This window comes from Phymastichus coffea, unplaced genomic scaffold (genome assembly GCF_024137745.1).
Source record: "Phymastichus coffea isolate CEN01 unplaced genomic scaffold, Cenicafe_Pcof_1.1 PCOF00050, whole genome shotgun sequence".
In the NCBI taxonomy this organism is placed as follows: Eukaryota; Metazoa; Arthropoda; class Insecta; order Hymenoptera; family Eulophidae; genus Phymastichus; species Phymastichus coffea.
In genome coordinates this window covers 991,464-1,011,926 of record NW_026706861.1, presented here as the reverse complement: position 1 = coordinate 1,011,926, position 20,463 = coordinate 991,464, and the positions used below count along the sequence as shown (strand labels likewise).

General features: G+C 33.4%; 2 protein-coding genes across 2 annotated transcripts; both read left to right on the top strand.

Annotated features, from left to right (window-relative positions):
* Window positions 1–1,383: 1,383 nt before the first annotated feature.
* LOC131665424 (uncharacterized) lies at window positions 1,384–9,429 on the top strand. Its single transcript, XM_058937300.1, is given in 10 exon segments — window positions 1,384–1,480; window positions 1,534–1,686; window positions 1,766–1,969; window positions 2,041–2,405; window positions 2,436–2,670; window positions 7,679–7,789; window positions 7,875–8,027; window positions 8,109–8,312; window positions 8,394–8,751; window positions 8,836–9,429. Coding segments are annotated over 10 exon segments (2,088 nt in total). The 5' UTR covers window position 1,384; the 3' UTR covers window positions 9,045–9,429.
* Window positions 9,430–11,110: 1,681 nt separating this feature from the next.
* On the top strand, window positions 11,111–20,015 carry LOC131665402 (transcription initiation factor TFIID subunit 1-like). The gene is made up of 14 exons (XM_058937276.1): window positions 11,111–11,907; window positions 11,987–12,396; window positions 12,470–12,829; window positions 12,909–13,090; window positions 13,158–13,550; window positions 13,628–13,868; window positions 13,945–14,566; window positions 14,685–15,043; window positions 15,126–15,615; window positions 15,757–16,547; window positions 16,710–17,537; window positions 17,617–17,742; window positions 17,813–18,155; window positions 18,245–20,015. The coding sequence occupies exons 1-14, from the start codon at window positions 11,532–11,534 to the stop codon at window positions 18,454–18,456; spliced, it is 5,733 nt and encodes a 1,910-aa protein (XP_058793259.1). The 5' UTR covers window positions 11,111–11,531; the 3' UTR covers window positions 18,457–20,015.
* The last annotated feature ends 448 nt before the right edge of the window (window positions 20,016–20,463 follow it).

The following is a 20,463-nucleotide window of genomic DNA, read 5'->3' as shown; positions in this document are numbered from 1 at the left end:
ATATACTACTCACAATATGATAAGACATCGTCGAGAGTATAGAGATATGACGAGTACGACTCATGTGACAACGTCCAGTAACAAAAGAACCAGTATGCAAAACTTTATGGTTTGATTGTTTATTATAATTAGCCCCTGTTTATTCATTATACTTTATGAAATGCGTCAAAAATATTAGAATTTTGGTTACTTGTACAAATTAATCATATAATTTGATTGTGATAGCATATTTATTCTCGTATAAAGAACCTCAGGCATGCTTCAAATAAGATTATCGCATGGTAAAATGAGGGTATGGGAAGTAGAATACTGTGTTTATGAGATCCCCACATTCCAGGCTACAGGTACAATCTTCTTATAGGCATTTATTAGATAATTTCTACGATTTCAGTTGAAGTTTAACATATATATATAATCATTAAAATTATTTGATAGCGAGTCGCAATCAATTTCCAAGATTATCGGGGAAGTGCAATTACTTCATCCAAAACATGTCTGTTTTGTATATAATAGAACGCGCGGATTTATACGCTTAATACTACTCACTGATTACATGATGTAGAATAACAAAATAAACATTTTTCGTATAATACCTAGCTTACAGAAATGTTTCGAAAAGAATTTACAGTTATTTTCCAATTTTTTGCTATTCTTACATGTACTATTATTTACGTAGACCGTATTCAGCTTCCACATGTACAATAGTTGATTAGTTCCTTAACAATCTCAGTTCCTCTTTCAAAATTAAATATGAATAGATTTTCTCAACGAAGTAGAAGTCGTGATATTTATGAATGTCGATGCGGAAGGGGCGCGTGCAAATTATTTGTAGAATGAGTAGTAATACGCGTTGAAAAATAGTTTGTATAAATTTAATGTAACGGTCAGTGTATCGATTGATAATGTCTCGTGAGTTCGAGTTTATTTTATATAATGGAATAAATAATAAGTCAATGCGACGAGTATTAAGTGACAAATAAATGTAAAATCGAGTGCAGCATAGGATGAATCAAACTGTGAAGCCTATACATCTGCAAATAAAATTATTAAAACTCCATATACATGACTCCACTTGAACGATCCATTTTCAATTGAAACTGAACGTGGCTATTGAGCGTAAAAAATTACGCGTTGTCCTCTTTTAGAAAACACGTCACCACCCGAAATTCCTCGATAGAAAACTAGATGCAAGGCGTAATAATCAAGTCACAAGATGATAAGAAGTCTCTCTATAAAAGAGTAGGCAATGCGGCACTTTGCATTAGTATGAACTTGAGTACCGAAACGTAACATTCGGTACTTTCTTACATTTGACTATATTACTATAATTTTTTTCTTTTATAATTTTTGAAGAGATTATAACTCTTTTGTAGTATCCTCGATCATGAGGACATTGGTATTGTTACTTGTGGCTTTAATAGCCGTCGCTCAAGCCGTGTCAATTTATGATTCTACGGCTCGGGAATGGAATACTTTTAAGGTATGATAGTTCACTAGAAATATTCAACGCATTATTAATATTTCTATTTAAAGGCCGAACATGGAAAGAGCTACACGAATGAAATCCAAGAAAAATCGCGATTGAAAATCTTCATGGAACATAAGCAAAAAATTGCTGAGCACAACGCAATGTTCGAGCAAGGATTAGTCACCTACAAACTAGGACTTAACAAATACTCCGACATGGTAAAAGTGATGGAATATCCAAGGCTAAATTAACAAACAATTTGGAAATATGGATCAACCAATGTCATTCGTTTGACAGACACATCATGAATTCGTGCGCACAATGAACGGCTTCAACAAGTCGAGATCAGGAATACCTGACAGTTCCAAAACGATGAAAGCAGCGCGATTCGCGTCGCCAGCACACGTGCAACTGCCTGCGAGTGTAGACTGGAGAAAGGAAGGTGCCGTCACCGATGTCATGGATCAAGGGTTCTGCGGTTCATGCTGGGCATTCTCAGCAGTAAATAACCAATCGTTAGCAAGGTTCGATTTTCGCGCAAATTTCGATCACTACAATCATAATATTTTTAGACGGGTGCACTGGAAGGCCAACACTTCCGCAAGACCGGTAAATTGGTATCCTTGAGCGAGCAAAATCTTCTCGACTGCTCGGGTAGTTACGGTAACTATGGTTGCGTCGGTGGTTTCATGCAACATGCCTTCAACTACATCAAGGACAATAAAGGTATCGATACCGAGAAGACATACCCTTACGAAGCTAGTGAAAAATATTGCCGTTACGACCCACGCAACAGCGGCGCCGAGGATGTCGGTTTCGTGGGCATTCGCACTGGGGACGAACAACAGCTCATGGAGGCTGTTGCCACTATTGGCCCGATTGCCGTCGCTATGGATGCATCTCACTTTAGCTTCCAAAACTACAGATCTGGTGAGCTGTGACAGGTTCTCGCATTGAAAATTACAAGTAGCCGAAGTTGTAAATAATGTTTATCCACAGGGATCTATTACGAGCCAAAATGTCAGAACCAAGACCTTGATCATGCGGTCCTCATAGTTGGCTATGGTACCACTGAAAACGGAATAAATTACTGGCTGGTAAAGAACAGTTGGGGACATAGTTGGGGAGAGAATGGTTACTTTAAGATATCACGTAACAAGAATAACCATTGCGGTATCGCTACTGATGCCAGTTATCCTCTTGTTTAGCAACGGGTAATCCAGTCATATAAGATCGCGCGATGCTTATTTCACTTGGTGTTATTAAAATGAAATTTGAATGTAAAGAATGGTATTGTTGTGATATTCAAGCAGTTAAGTGGTATATATTTAAGTCGACTATTTCCTTTTTGGAATTGAGTAAGAATTCAAATACGTTTATTGTAAATCACTTTTGCGTGTATTTGTGGAGAATCAACTGTTAATCACCCTAAGCACGCTGTCAGTTTATTCGCGCGATATCTTTACAATTACCAACATAGTGAAATAAATATTAGTGTAATAAATATTAGTGTAAAATATTCGTGTCTCTTGTCATTTATCTAGCATCCTCCGATTACATTCCCAAATATTTTATATAGGAACATATATTCTTGTCATATTTGGTTATGTACTTTTAAGCTTGTGAGTGTAATGTGCCAGATAAAATAGACTTTTGAGCGAATATGTTTGATAAATTCAAACGACGATTTTTAGACAATCACAATATCGTATAAAAATTGATTACAATTTTTATAATCTCGCGCAAATCAAATTATTTTATAGAAATATTCACGTCATCACGATTGAAAGCATAAAAACCACATTATTTATAACTTTTTTATGGAAATCCAAATAATCACTTGACGAAATATTGTAAAGATCTTCATATTTTATTTCATTCTTCGTTCCTGAATAACAATTTTGAAATGGATATGTTTATATCGGTTGTTAGTTGAAAATAAATTGATTCACTTAGGAACACTAGACGAACTCAGAAGCGCTTTGCTTGCTCTTATACGAGTTTTCTTAAAGTTTCCGGTCTTTGTAAGATAATGATTTCGTAAATATTTGAATATAACGGGAGGAAAATTGACTATATTTAGAAAGATATTACAAGCTAGAGATTAATAGTTTATTAATTTTTTTTCGTAGCGCTATAAAAAATCTCCTGATTAACCGATTTACTTCCACTTATATCAAAATATCTGTAGTATATTTAGTCAACATTTATTGAACGTTTCTTCCGATTTATTCCCGCGCATGATGTGACAGGTATCACGCTTATAAGTATAAATTGAATGATTAATTTATTTATTTTGGGTGATACATCACAATGTTTTATGACTCAAGTAGTTGCACAAAAATTAACGAATTAATCGTAAATTTTGCTAATTTCTTTGACAACCAATGGAATTGCCCGGCGTGCGAACATTTTTACACGGTTTTATTAAATGCACAAATTATTGTGCACAATAAAATATCGTAAGAATTTATTTTTGCTTATTCGCGCTATATTATATACACAATAATTTATATGTATCTTAAAACTATGCACAATTGTCGGCATGCCAGTTGTTCGATGTAAAATGTAAAATTGTAAAATGGCGGTATGGGAAGTAGAATGCTGTGTTTAGGAGATCCCCACATTTCAGACTTAAGGTACAATCTTCTTAGAAGAATTCATTATAAATTTTCTAATAAATGTAGGATACGTAGTAGTATACGTTAAAAAATCATCTGTATACATTTTCTAGGTGAATAAATGTAATAAACAATATATATATATATATATATATATATATATATATATATATATATATATATATATATATATAAACAAGAGATAAATAACATCCATACATACAGCTTTACTTGAACTATCTATTTTCAGTTCAAAATAAACATGGCTAGTCCACGACAAACATTGCACGTTGTTCTTTTTTAGAAAACACATGATCACTTGAAATCCTTCGTTAGAAAACCTTTTGCGAGACGCATTTCTCATGTCTAAATTTGGATATAACCATTTTTAGACGATTATAATACTATATCGCAAATGATTATTATTTTACAAGTTTGCATCAAATGAATGATTTTCTAAGAAATAATCACGTCATTACAGTACATAATGTAACCATATCTCAGCTAATCATATCGCGAATAAAATTTTTCGACATGGTATACATTAATTTTTTATAATTTTTTTACGTTTTATAAGGGGATAAAGGAACTAGAAATGTGCCACGTGCGTGCAATTTAATGTTTCGCATACGATAATATGATCCGATATTAGTTGACCAATAATGTAAAAAACTTTTTGTTGCTGTAAATGCTCGATTTCCAACAGCTAATCGTAATTCGAATAATAAACTACTCAATTTCCTCTCCCACTTAAGTTCTAGTATAGTTTTAACTCTCTTTATGAATGGATCGAATGAATAAAATGGATGAAATAGATGAAATGGATGAAATGGATGAAATGGATGGAATAAATGTATAGATGGAATGGGTGGATGGATGAAATGAGTGAACAACTCTCTTTTACGTACGGATGGATAAGAGGATGTCTATGAATGCTGTTAAGCTTTGAAGAGAAAAATGTCGTAACAGTTATGCCACATATAACAACGAATTGACGAAGTCTGTACGCGCAGAAAAATGCTTAAAAGAAAAGAAAAAAACAATATAAACATAGATTGAAAAAATTTATTTTGTAAACGAAGCAAAGAAGCAAAATATCTTTTCAAAACAAATATACATCGTAGTAATTTTTTCAGTACTATTTCAGTTAATTCTGAACATGTAAACAACGATAATTCTCAAACTGCTGGAGATTATTTCATCATAAATATGCGAAATGGAGCAATACTCTCCATATCTATGATATTTCACAAGCTTAAACAAATATTTTACCCCAAGATTTGGAAGCAAAGTTGAAATAATTCTGCTTCATAATTTAAGAGCAAATATTAAAATAATTAAATAATATCAAATTGTCCGCCATGGAATTGTTAAAATTCCGTTCAGCAATATATTCGATTTAAGAATGGAAATCTTCATATAAACGATTTAAGGATGTTCGATGATTAATCGAAAGTTAAGAGAACTGCTCAGATTTTCGATAGGTTATAATTAAGGCAACAAACATTCACATACATTTTTTAAATATTTTTTCCGCTGAAATTTTAAAAATAATTGATCACAAAGTTCACCTCTTATACATGAGCTCTTATGGAGTGCGTTGTTAAAAAGTAATTCATTTGGAGTGCGAATTGACGAGCAATTGTAATAAAAAACATAAATAAATTGACAATAAATATTCAATAAACTAATCGCAAAACTTTGACGTACATTTCCAGTAAAAATCATAAGTAATCGATCAAATTATAAACAAAAACTTGAGCTTATCGGTTATGCGCTAAGATGCGCGGGTTGGGGAGCGGCGTACACGATGCAAAGAATTAATGGCTTTGCTCTAAAATATACATTCATGCACCCATTACTACAAACCAAATTCAGCAGCAGAGAAGATGCATCGGTCCACTTTGAAACATACGCAGACAAATGCGTAGACAAGGGATCAGTGAATTGCTTCATCGCATAGTCACAAATGAGAGTGAGTCACGTGTAGTGGCTGTACATCTGGTGGGAGAGCCCCACGCGAGCAAGTAAACACATAAAGAGATTGCCTCGTCCAACGTTCCATAGCAGTTGCAAGGGCGACTTCGAACGTTCACTGTTTTTTTTCTTACGTTTGTGTGTCTTGTTGGATTTACGTTAGGTAAGTTGAAACATCATTGCAATTATCCTTTCTCGTCTCATTTCTCACCCGTACATATACGTTTGTAATTGCATGTCAGATGATTTCCACCAAGTAAATTACGCGATTTAGGAAAGGTTATAAAAGTCGTCGCGACACTCTACAAAGAACAAGAGAATGAACTGAATTTCTTTATTCTTGTTAGGCTATGTAGTAGTGTCGACCTTACAAAGGGCCATCCGACTGCTGTAGTTCGTTGCCATAGTTTGAAACTTTTTTATATTCCTTTTTGCCTTTGGCGTCGTCTAACGCAATAATTACAACTTTACTTTGATATTTGGCAAGCGTCATATCTAATAAACTCGTTTCTTGCAAAAAATATCGATTGAACGGTCTGTTTTGACGAATATCAACATACAGAGGTGAAATTCTATGACTTGGTTTGTAATGTACATGTACGCTGTTATATATGTATGTATATTTGAAAATACCAGCGTCACGGGAACAAAGAGTCACCACAAAGAAAAATGTTGCGCTTGAGACGCACTTCTCACGGAAATGTTACTTGAGGATGCTAGATACTACAGAATATTTTAGCGTCGTATAACGTTCTTCTTTTGTACGTTATCGCAGATAGTTTATTTTCTTGCTTTATCTGCTGACTTTTTGCCACTATCGCTACGCCGTTTTATCTAGGTCGTTATGATTGAAACAATCTTTATTTTTTTCTTATTAAATTGTCGGTAGAATATTTTATTTTGACTTGCGACAATTTTCAAAACATTGTGATTATTGTCTGATCGAGTGTGTATTGAATATTTTGCGTGTCGAGTTTAGGGTTTATGTGGATTGAATTTAATTTGAAACATTTACGTTAACGTTCAATTTTGTTAAATTATCAAAGTAAAAAAAACTAAATACTGATCAATCTTGGAAATGTCTTATAGTGATTAGTTATACAATTTTTTCAATAAATGCAACTTGTTTATATAATTACGATTTAAACATTAATGATATAAGATTATATTTTTACTGTTAAAATTATTGGTCATATGAATTTTTGTATCCCAAAAAATAAAATTCTAGAATATTTCTTCAATAAAAAATTTTAATTAATGTTAAATGCTATTTATAATACTGCAATGAGTTTAAAGAATAAAATTTGTTTTAAATACGTAGTGAACATTTTTTTAAAGCAGTTTGTTATATATAAACAGGCAGTAATATAAAATAAAAGAATAAAATACATGAGCAATAAGTATTTTACAATTGCTTTTGGATAGTGGTTGATTGCTTGTATTGCTCATTTATAACTTTTTTAAACACTGATGATTAACACTAAAATAAGTTGCAAATGCCTATTGTATTGAAATATTTGATTTCCTTAAATAATATCTTTGTTCTGCTAAAAATGTAAAATAAAATAAAATAAAATAAAATCTGCAATGGATATCAACAACTTATTTTCAGATAAAATCTTTTATCATGAAGATATTAGTAGTTTTACTTGTGGCCTTGGTTGCTGTCACTCAGGCTGTATCTATCAATGATCTGATATCAGCAGAATGGACTAATTTCAAGGTAGTTAACATCATTTCTCATTTAATAATAGTTATAAAATATAATTTTCTTCACTTGTCAATTCATTTTTTTAAATATTTTTCAGGTACAACATAAAAAAATCTACCAAAATGAGATTGAAGAAAAGTTCAGAATGAAGATCTTCATGGAAAATAAACATCATATTGCAAAGCACAATTCCAAGTATGAGCAGGGTCTGATACCATTTAAATTGGGAATGAACAAATATGCTGATATGGTAAGACCTCGAATGATTCAAATAATTTTTAATAATTTCAATCAAATAATTAATGTTACTGATATAAAATTATTATTGAAGCTTCATCATGAATTTGTACATACCATGAATGGATTTAACAAGACTAAGCCAGGTATGCTCCAAAGTTATCAAAAACCAGTAGGAGCTAAATTCATTGCCCCAGCTCATGTTGAACTGCCAAAGAGTGTAGACTGGAGGCAAGAAAGAGCTGTTACAGAAGTTAAGGACCAAGGACACTGTGGTTCATGCTGGTCTTTTTCAGCAGTATGTACTTTAGATTTATCACTGCTTCTGTAGGTATTCACTTATAAAAAGTCTAAATTGCTTGATATTTGATTTTTACAGACTGGTGCACTGGAAGGACAGCACTTTAGACAAACAGGCAAATTGGTATCCTTGAGTGAACAGAATCTTATTGACTGTTCGGGTAAATACGGTAACAATGGTTGCAATGGTGGTCTCATGGATAATGCCTTCAGATATATCAAAGACAACAAGGGTATCGATACCGAGAACACTTACCCCTATGAGGCCGAGGATGACGTGTGTCGTTATAACCCAAGAAACAGCGGTGCCGATGACGTTGGTTTCGTCGATATTCCAGAGGGAGATGAAGAAAAACTCAAGGCAGCTGTTGCCACCATTGGTCCAATTTCTGTTGCCATTGATGCTTCTCACCAGAGCTTCCAACTCTATCAATCTGGTAAATTATACCGTACATTTTTACATGAAAATTTTGCTATACTTGATAAGGTATTACTTTAATTCAATTTTTTTTCTGGTCTAGGTGTATATTTAGAACCTGAATGTTCGTCGACTGAACTTGACCACGGAGTTCTTATAGTCGGCTATGGCACGGATGAAATTGGCCAGGACTATTGGCTCGTGAAGAATAGTTGGGGGCCAGGTTGGGGTGACAAAGGATATATCAAGATGGCTCGAAACAAGGAGAACCACTGTGGCATTGCTTCGTCGGCCAGTTATCCTCTCGTTTAAGGATACTTAAATCACATTATCGTCTCTTCATAATCGGCGTTGTAAATATGATTTTTTAAGTATTTCCAATGTTGTATCTCGTTTGCCTCGTTCGACTCTTTTTTTTTTACTAGCATTAAATACACATACATGACGTTAGCGTAGGGTAAATTGTTTTCCTTTAACGATATTTAAGCACTTTATTGTGATTTTTGTCTTTTTTATGAATGTGTAATGACATTTTAGGAAATATTAAGTTTTATCTCAATATGTGTTTGTTTACTATTCATTACCATGATACATCGTTATATCGACTCCTTTTTTTATATTTATGCAATCACAGAAAAAAAACACTTAATTTCTTTCTTTGTATTTTGAATATACTTATGTAATTCGAAATAAAAAATTGTAGATTTTTAAATTTGTCTATATTCTCTTATACCCTAATGAACTTATTAACAAATATACAATATACATCAGAAAAATAATTTCAAATACAAAATAATTTTATTTTAAAGATTGTGATGAGTAATTATTTACTTTCACTCTGTAAAAGCATTTACACTCGTTTTAAAATATCAGTAATTAAATCCAAGTTCTAAAGGTGTACAATAGCGCCATCATACGGGGAAACAAAATGATAGCTCAGCTTAGGAACGCTCTGACGGCATTACCGATTGAGTAAAAAAGTTTTTAAACAAATAATCTAATCAACTTGGAACTTTTTTAAGAATATTCATCGTACATAAACAAAGAGCCCTAAATAGCTATTTTTTTAATTGTCTTGGAAATTAAGATAAAAATTAAAACTTTACTTGCAGTTTTCATTTTTTATCTTGATTTCCAAGACAATTTTCAAAAAAGCGTCACTTTACGGCTTTTTATTCATAAAAGATGGATGTCCTGTAAAAGTTTAAAGTTAACTAATTTATTTGTTTAAGGACAAAACCTGGAAAAACTTTTATTTAATCGGTAATTTTATAAGCAGGTAACTAAATTTTTTCTAAGTTATTTGAAAAAGTAATTATACCATTCGATAGTTCGTTATGTAAACAATAAATTTTGTTAATAACATTTGTTTGTTCGTCTATAAATTATTATTTAAAAAACCTAATGAAGTTTTAAGTGTTGAACTCAGCATCTAAGTTTAACCGGGCTAGAATATTAAAAAAATTTATAAATAAGCCAATTGTTAGTTAATAAGATAAATTAACGGTATCCAGTAAAAATTGCAAGAAGATAAATTATTCATCGAATTAAAAATGCAAAATCGGTTTGGTCTATGATTAAAGGTTCACTGCCACTAGTTGAAGCAGTATGCGTGTATTCCTATTCTATGCGATAGATGGTATATTTGAATTTTAGCATATTGGCATTTCAGGATGAAACCTACAGCTATTTAAGGTAGAAGAAGCTATGCGGCAGAGGCTGAGGGAGTGAGCAGTGAGAAATAAATAGAGAGAAAAAGCGCGATGGTGATGGTCAATAAGATTAAGAGCAAATATACATTGCAGTAGCAATATTGAACCTACATAACTTGATAAGAAACAGATCAAGTAGGTAGGTTTTTTCTTCAATTACTATTCATTACGATGGAGCTTATTCATGGAGAGGACATGTCTACTGCAGTGGCTGATTAAAATGCTGGCCGCGAACCTTTAATTATGGTTTTATATTTTTTAATTAATTTTTAATTTATTAATAATTGATTTACTTGCAATTTTATACCGAATGCTGTTAGTTCGTTTCATTAAATAACAATTATTTTATGCTTATTTATCAATTTTTTAAATATTTTATTCAACCTGATTCAAACTTTGATGATGAGTCCAGTACCTAAAACTTAATTTATTTTTTAAAAGGTAATTTGTAGACAAACAAACGAATGTTATCGATAATATTTATTGCTTGAATAGCGAACTATCAAATAGTATAGTTATTTTTTTAAATAACTTAAAAAAATAATCTAGGTGTTAGTTCTTAAGACCTTCATTAGCCGCTATAGACGCTAATAGTCATAGCATAGTTGATAAAATTTGGCTAAGATTCGTTAGTTAAGTTTAGTACGTTGCGCACTATGCGTTACTTTAGAGCAAAAGTTTCTCCACTTGACGGTTGATATGTTTAATTTATATTGTTCGCAACTGGATAATTGATTGTTAATACCGAAACTTATGAATAAGTGAAAAACAACAACTTGTTCCCAAAAAATGGAAATGGTACAGTGACGTTGAATTTACGTGAGGGGCTCTTGTTGGATTGTGTTTATTTACTAGTAGAAGTGGTTCCGCAGATTGATATATTTTATTTGCTTACAAATGGCTATCGATGGAAATGATGTACGAAGGAATTTGTAATCTTTTGGCGTACAGTGAATATTTTAGAGATACTTGTGTAACCTCGGTTTTTTAAACTAAACGCTCCTAGTGTTTATCTACTTGTGACAAGTAGATACCACTTTGTTAGGTCCTTCAGGACTTTAAATTTTTTTAAGGAATAATTGTCATAATGTCGGAGTCCGATGAAGATCACGATAGAGATTACGACTCTAAGGGAGTAGATCTTGCCGGATTTATGTTTGGTAACATTGACGAGAATGGGCAACTCGAAAATGACATTCTTGACTCCGATGCCAAACAACATCTTTCATCACTAAACCAACTAGGTATTGGTTCCTTTCTGATGGAAATAATGTCAGAGGAAACAGATGACAAAAAAGAAAAAGATGAATCTGAGACTGAAGAAAATAGCAAGGAACCCATACAGAACGGAGATGTTAATGCGGAAGATATAAAAGATGTTGATTATCTTGGTAAGGACCCAGAGGCATTGGATTTTTCGGATATCAATGAATTAGCAGATGACTGTGTTGATTCTCTTCAAGGTATATAAATACATACCTATTGTAACTAGAATCAAAATATTGAACAAGAACTCTATTTACAAAAATGTCTTGATTTTAGGAATGTCCAATGGAACAAAGTCGGAAAAAGAGGCTGGCTATGACGCTGATGATGAAGATATAGAACATAAAGAAGACAAAGATTTAATGCCTCCACCTCCTGTACCAGAAGAAAAAGAACCATTGACTGCTGAGGAAGAAACATTAGTGATGCAAAGAAAACTTGAAACTCCTCTTGCTTCTGTGTTACCATCTAAATATATTAATGTTGATGTTACAGAACTTTTTCCACATTTTCGTCCACAAAAAGTTCTTCGATTTTCTAAATTGTTTGGTCCAGGTAAACCAAATAGTTTGCCACAGATATGGAGAGGTGTAAGGAAAAGACGTAAAAAGAAACAAATGCAGCAGGATACTATTAAAGATTCAGATTCTGGATCTGACAAAGAAAATAAAAAAAATAAATTTAGGGTAATTATATTTTCTATGTTTACAAGAACCAAAGAATTGATTTTTGGAAATTTTATTTTATGTATATTTTTAGGGGTGGACTATGAACTATGGACCAGATCCAACTCAAGATCAATTGGCTGAAGATGATGAGGATGCTTTATTAATGCCAGCAAAAGATGAAGAGCAAGAGAAGAATCCTGGCGAGACTGATGAAAATGATATGGGGCCAAAAGTTGCTGACTGGAGATTTGGGCCAGCTCAAATTTGGTATGACATTCTCGAAGTGCCAGAAACTGGAGAAGGCTTCAACTATGGTTTTAAGTTAGCAGAAGAAGTAGAAGAACAGACTGCAGTTAAAGATGAAAATGTTGATGAAGATGCTTTTCTTATGGTTTCTCAACTGCATTGGGAAGATGATGTGATCTGGAATGGTGATGATGTCAAACACAAGGTACGTTTCTTTTACAAAATGCATCTTTACCTCGAAAACTGAGTTTTCTACTAAATTCATTTTTTGTTTTTAATTTTAGACCAGAAATAAATTAAACTCGAGAAATAAAGCTGCTGGTTGGGTACCATCGAGCGATAATAGAACAGCACAAGCTTTCAGTCAGCCGGGAAAAGCGATACCTGGTCAAATCGCTCCGAATGTCAGATTGGCAACTTCACAAATTGCCGTACCAGCTCATATGCAGAATCAGAAACATAAAAAGTATATAATTTATTAATTTCTGATTTTTGAGAAAATTTCAGAAATATATAATTCATAATGTTTACAGTGTTAATGTTAATAAAGATCAAGCCAATGAATACACTGACGATACGTGGTATTCAATTTTCCCGGTTGAAAACGAAGAACTTGTCTACGGTTTATGGGAAGACGAGATTATTTGGGACGCTGAATCCATGAAAAAAATACCAAAACCGAAAATTCTGACTCTTGATCCGAACGACGAGAATATTATTCTTGGTATTCCCGATGACATCGATCCAGCTTTGATGCATAGAAGCAATGGGCCACAACCAAAAGTAAAAATTCCTCATCCTCATGTTAAGAAGAGCAAACTTCTACTAGGTAAAGCTGGAGTGATTAATGTTTTGGAGGAGGATGCACCACCACCACCACCAAAGTCACCGACTAATAGTGATCCCTTTAATATATCTAACGATATGTAAGTTTCTGTATTCGATTTTATTTAAATTAATTAATTGATCTGAAGCACAACCTAATAGTTTTATTTTTCTACAGTTATTATATGCCTAAATCATCAGAAACCACTATAAGACTGAAAGTTGGCGGTGGCAATCTCATACAGCATAGTACCCCGATAGTTGAGCTACGAACTCCATTTGTACCGACTTACATGGGACCGATGCGACTTAGAAACTTTCATCGACCACCTCTCAAGACATATTGTCGCGGTGCTTTGGCTCATTCAGGCCCACACAGCGTGATGCCTTTAACTAAGTTCATCAAGAAGCAAGCAAAAGTAAACTCGAACATTTTTTTTCGTTTCTTAAAAACGCTGTACTTGTTAAGTCGCTAATTATTTTAAATAATTGCAGCTACGAGAGCAAGAGCGAATAGCCTCAGGTGGTGGTGATGTGTTCTTCATGCGCACGCCAAACGACTTAACAGGTCGCGATGGTGAAATAGTGTTGATAGAGTTCTCTGAAGAACATCCACCACTTGTCAATCAAGTAGGCATGTGCTCAAAAATTAAAAACTACTACAAACGCAATGTTGGTAAAGATACTGGCCCACCCGAGTTCAAATACGGGGAAACAGCTTACGCACATACGAGTCCGTTCCTCGGTGTTCTTACGCCCGGTCAAACAATACAAGCCATAGAAAATAATATGTACAGAGCACCGATCTACGAGCACAAAGTCAACGATACCGATTTTCTTGTAATCAGAACACGAGATCAGTACTATATCAGAGAGGTCGACGCATTATTTTTAGCTGGACAGGAGTGTCCATTATATGAGGTTCCAGGACCCAACTCGAAGAGAGCCAACAACTTCGTTCGAGATTTCTTGCAAGTATTCATCTATCGACTCTTCTGGAAATCCAAGACTAATCCGAGAAAAATAATGATGGATGACATTAGGAAAGCTTTTCCTCTGCATAGCGAGAGTACTATTAGGAAGCGCTTGAAATTGTGCGCTGATTTTAAAAGGACAGGTGAGTTTAAATTACGAAATCAACGGAATTTTCACTTACTCACTCTTCAATGACTACTAGAAAATATAAAACTTATATTGATATTCGACTATGAAACGGATTTTTTTCATTCTTCCAGGAATGGATTCGAACTGGTGGGTTATCAAACCAGATTTTCGTTTACCAACCGAAGAGGAAATTCGTGCGATGGTGTCGCCCGAACAATGCTGTGCTTATTTTAGTATGATAGCCGCTGAACAAAGATTGAAAGATGCCGGTTATGGTGAGAAATTTTTGTTTACTCCTCAAGACGATGATGAAGAAATGCAGTTAAAAATGGAAGACGAAGTCAAAGTTGCTCCATGGAATACTACACGTGCCTACATACAAGCCATGAAGGGTAAATGCTTGTTACAACTGACTGGTCCAGCTGATCCGACAGGTTGCGGAGAAGGATTTTCGTATGTCAGAGTTCCTAACAAACCGACTATCAGCAAGGTAAACTTAATTACGTTTATATATATAAAAGAGCGTACTTAATTCCAATAGGATATTTACTAAAATTTACGTACATTTTCAGGAGGAACAAGAGGCTCAACCGAAGCGAATCGTCAATGGCACAGACGCTGATTTACGTCGTCTACCGCTTAACGCAGCCAGAGCATTGTTGCGTAAATTCAGAGTACCCGACGACGTAATCATGAAGCTCTCGCGATGGGAAGTTATCGACGTTGTGCGCACATTGTCAACTGAGAAAGCGAAGGCTGGAGAGGAGGGCATGACAAAGTTCTCCAGAGGCAATCGTTTCTCTATCGCTGAGCATCAAGAACGTTACAAAGAAGAGAGTCAGCGTATTTTTGATCTTCAAAATCGTGTGTTAGCGTCTAATGAAGTTCTCAGTACCGACGAAGGAGAAAGTTCAGATGAAGATAGTTCGGATATCGAGGAAATGGGAAAGAATATTGAGAACATGTTAAGCAATAAGAAGACTAGCACACAGTTGATTCTTGAAAGGGAAGAACAGCAGAGGCAGGAATTGAAGAGAATGATGATGAAAAATGATCATTCGGGTTTGTTTAATGTTTTTTTATATAATTATGTAAAAATTATCTTTATTCCTTGCTAAAAATTTTCTTTGTTTTTATATTATCACGTATATATTTCATATAATACTATAAATAAATTAAAAGAAATCAATATATTACCTACAGATACGCAAGATGATAAGAAGTTTAAAGACAAGAAGAAAGATATCGAAGATGAGAATTCAAGCTCAAATTTCAATACTCAACCAGGTCGAGTATTAAAAATTTACAGAACATATCGGAATGCCGACGGTTCAGTGTTCACACGTACAGAGATCGTACGCAAACCAGCGGTGATCGACACGTACTTAAAAGTTCGTAATTCCAAAGATGAGACTTTCATTAAGCAATTCACCAGCATCGATGACGTACAGAAGGAAGAGATGAAACGTGAGAAACGTCGCATTCAAGAGCAATTACGTCGTATCAGACGTAAACAAGAACGCGAAAAAATGCTCGCTGGTGGTGGGCGCAACTTCAGCCACTTGAATCTGTCCAATCATTCGCAAAATCTACTCGATCGCAGTGACGACATATCGCCAGTCAATTCATCCTATGATGGCAATCCTTCTCCAAGTAATTTTCCATTCCCAAATAACAAACCATCTCTCACTAACAATATAAAAGCTTTATCCACATCTGACTTTCCAATATCTTCGCCCTCTAAAAGTAAAAAACCCAAATTAAAATCAGATGTCAAGCTCAAATGTGGTGCCTGTGGCAACGTCGGACACATGAGGACCAACAAGTCATGTCCACTCTATCAAAACAGTTTAGGAGCACCATCGGTCACTCCTACTCCCATGCCCGTGGTTGAGGAACCAGAAATTGAGGTGGAGAAACCGAATTATACCGAAAATCAGGATCTCGTTAACGTCGATGGCACCAAAGTCAAACTCTTGGCGAAACTTATCAAGGTACAATATGTAAACTGTTTTATTATTAAAATTATTTTTAATTTAACAGTATTTTTTAAATAATATCTAGTTCAAATAATATCTAAAATTATTTGTAATTTAACAATATTTTTCAAATAATATCTAATCATTTTTTGAATTGATCAACGTTTAATTTTTCAGCATGTTGAAGAGATGAAGAACCGTACGAATATTCTGAAAATGCCAAAAGAGCAAACAACATCGACAAAACGTAAACGGCAGCATGGCGAAGATGATTTTGATTACGTTAAACGTTATCAAAGACCAGCTGGTGCGAATCGTCGACGAACGGATCCAGTTGTCGTTCTATCCTCGATCTTCGAAGATATTCTTAAAAATTTACGTACCCAAGAATTTGCACCTTTTCTGACACCTGTCAACTCGAAACTAGTACCAGATTATCACCGTATAGTTACACAGCCGATTGATTTGCAAACGATCAATGATAACCTTCGCCAAAAAAAGTACCAGTGCCGGAAGGAACTTTTAGCCGATATGAACCAGATAAAATTGAACAGTGCGTTATACAATGGTCCTGAACATCCACTCACGCACACCGCACAAAGAATGTTAGAATTGTTCGCCAAATTAGTAGCCGAGAAAGATGAGAAAATAATCAGGCTAGAAAAAGCTATAAATCCATTGTTGGATGATAATCATCAAGTCGCCTTTACATACATCCTCACGTCAATGATTGAAAATACTATTAAAATAATGCCTGAAGCTACACAGTTCTTGAAGCCAGTTAACAAAAAAATTTATAAAGATTATTACGACATCGTTAAAAATCCTATGGATGTTGAAACCATTCATAAGAAGAGCTCAGCACACAAATATCATTCTCGCACAGAAATCGTTAGAGATTTTCAACAGATCTATGAAAACAGTGTGATGTATAATGGTGATCTTTCACCTTTGACTTCCAAAGCTGATATTCTGCTAAAGACGGTCACTGATTATTTGAATAATGTATGTTTTAATAGTCGTGAAAATTTTTTAGTGGTTTTAAACGCGTAAACATTATTGTATACTTTTGTAATTGCTTTAGATATCCGAGCACTTGACGAGACTGGAGAATAAAATCATGGAAGCACAGCAGAAAGCTATTGAACAAGATGATTCGTGGATCCCCGAGGAGGAGAATTACATCATTCCCGAACCAGAATTCAGAAGCGTAAGTATTTGCGTTCATTATGTTGTATACCCTTTTAAGGTAAATTCTTATGTATTTTTGTATGATACAGACTCAAGCCACTTCTCCAGAAGAAGTTTTAAAAACAAATATGGACATCTCTGATATAGTAGACATTGAAGGTGTCGAAGTAGATGTTGGACTTGATAGACCGGCAGCCGTTCAAAAGAGCGATGTACTTGAAGAAGATTTGCAATGTTCGAGCGAAGACGAATTCGATGAAGTACCTTTTGGAGTAGACGATGCTTTCGAAGCGACGGAATTGAAACCTTTGATGCCAGTAGAAGTTTCAGCCGATGAATTGCTTGCCGATGATGGTAGTCAACAAGTTGCCGAGGCTATGATTCAACTCGGTAATGCTGGATCTTACGTGGAACCGCCATCGAATCATGCAGGTGAATATGTAGTTTTTTATTTATTATGTTATGTTTATTCATTCGATTTATATTTTCTGATATATTGATTTTAATTATCTTTTTTGCAGATGAAAGTCTCGACTCAAACTACGATCCATCGGATGCATTCTTCAACACAATACCGGCAAGAAAAGATGATGGTTATAAGATTCAAGATGATTTAGCTGTATCCGATAGTGATGAAGAAGATAAAAAATCGGGTATAAAAATTGAGATTGAAGCACATCCGATTCCAATCCAACAACAAACGGAAGATGATCTCGGAAACTTATGGTTTTAAGCTAGCTGTTAAATTGGTGGGTTTTAATAATGTTAACCCATATATTTAACGTATGGATTTTTAATAAATTGAAATTAATATATATTTTCGCGGATCAAGCTAGTTATTGAGCATTATGTATATAAACTTTGGTAATATATTTCAGAAACAATTTTTTTTATTAATATCATCACCTGTATGTAAATATGTAAATGTCTTAAATCACATTTTACTGCTTCAAAATTTATATGTAAGTTGCATCTAATCGTGTGACATGTAGTATTTATATGTATTTTGAAAAAAACGTTTATTGTGATAATCACTGGAACATTAGTGTTATGATTTGATCAATCATCGAGTGTGCAATAGACATTTAACAAAGAAATTGTAAATTATAGATCAAGTTAAACTTTATATTCTCCAAAATTTTTTATCTATTTTGGATTTAGTGTTTTTTACATAGAAAATCTCATTTTCTATGTCAACAAAAATTATACCGCGGCCAGTGTATTTAACGATGAATCATGATAATCATGATGTCCATAGCATTTTTGTAACCAATGATATGAATATCATAAATACAATTTTTGGCGTTTTTGTAGTTTTATGCTACATCAAGTTTATAAAGGCGTATTTGCCTTTTGTAAATCATTTACGCTGCGACAAATAAAATTCAATCTTTTTTTTTTAATTATTATATATATACAATTATTCAATGCCATAGCTTTCACACATAACTTTAGTAGTTATCGATAATTTCTATTGATAAATAAATAATGTACGTGATTCTTTCTTCATTTTCTAAAAGTGATTAACAAGAATATGATGCTAATTATTCGTTAATAATTGATAATATGTTAATAATTAATAGATGTCTACTTTGTTCGTGCTGCAAAATTTTATTTTTAGGCATTTTCTACTGTTAATTACCTCTATAAAGAATAAGAATATGCAACATAATGATAATAATTTTTTACTGTAATTTAGATTACTTTAACTTCATTCCATAAACGATAAACCAAACCTTACTTTCTCCTTCTACAAACACTTGGGTTCTCTACCAAAAAAATTACATAATTTATCACGCAATAAACAACATATCATTTTTTTATTATCTATGGTGTAAATCATATAAGTAAATTGTTTATTTGGAAAATGTGGAAGCTACGTGATTCATCACGTATGATACCGCGCGATATCACAAAGATAAGAGACTTCCCTACCTCTTTTGTTTCTACCAAAGATTCTGTGACTTCACGTGATTTTATATATATGATGATGACATTTCACGTGATGTCACTAAGGTAAATGGTTCGTATAAAAGAAGATATCCTTTCCCGCACTTGTATCATAATGTACTGTAATTTATTATAATATTTATTATATAAGGAATATAAATAATATGACATTCTTTCATTCGCTATTTATGAAAAACTACGTTTATAAATGTATTTAACGAAAGAATTCATGTTCGTATTTGTAACCAATTTTCTTTTTGGATCTTTATTTTTTACTACTTCTTTCGTAAAAAACAAGGTTTGCGTTTAAATAAATGCGAGGTGTATTAATTTACGTCCTGAATAAAGGTAAAATTCGTTGAAAACTATACAATAAATAATATTGGCTAAAATTTATTTCAAATATTGAAAGAATATCGTATGCAGGAGTCAGAGTTCGTAATTGCTTTCAACGTTATCATTATTCGTTATTTTATGATCGACGATTATGTTTTCCTATAGCATTATCATTTTAGATTTCTAGTGTAAAATAACAAAAGTAATCTTATTTCTCTTCTAATTTGAAATAATACAATGTAGTTGATATTCGTAGTTTCCAACGGTGAAAGTGCTTATTCTTATCTAAAATATCGACTGTGTTGTTTGTTGAAATAAAACATCGTTATTCTTTGAAAATTCATTTTTGACGAATAAATATTTTGTTTGAAAATGTTATCGACAGCGTTAAATGTTAAACACTTGTAAATTGTAATATAATTAATTTAACTTTAAAGATAATAGTTTATTAAGG

What these genes read in the sequence shown, in the direction of transcription:
- LOC131665402 (XM_058937276.1), top strand. Translation starts at nt 11,532, where the DNA reads ATGTCGGAGTCCGATGAAGATCACGATAGAGATTACGACTCTAAGGGA. An exon ending in GTGATGATGTCAAACACAAG is followed by an intron (nt 12,830 to 12,908) that starts GTACGTTTCTTT and finishes TTTTAATTTTAG; the next exon opens with ACCAGAAATAAATTAAACTC. An exon ending in CCGAACCAGAATTCAGAAGC is followed by an intron (nt 17,743 to 17,812) that starts GTAAGTATTTGC and finishes TGTATGATACAG; the next exon opens with ACTCAAGCCACTTCTCCAGA.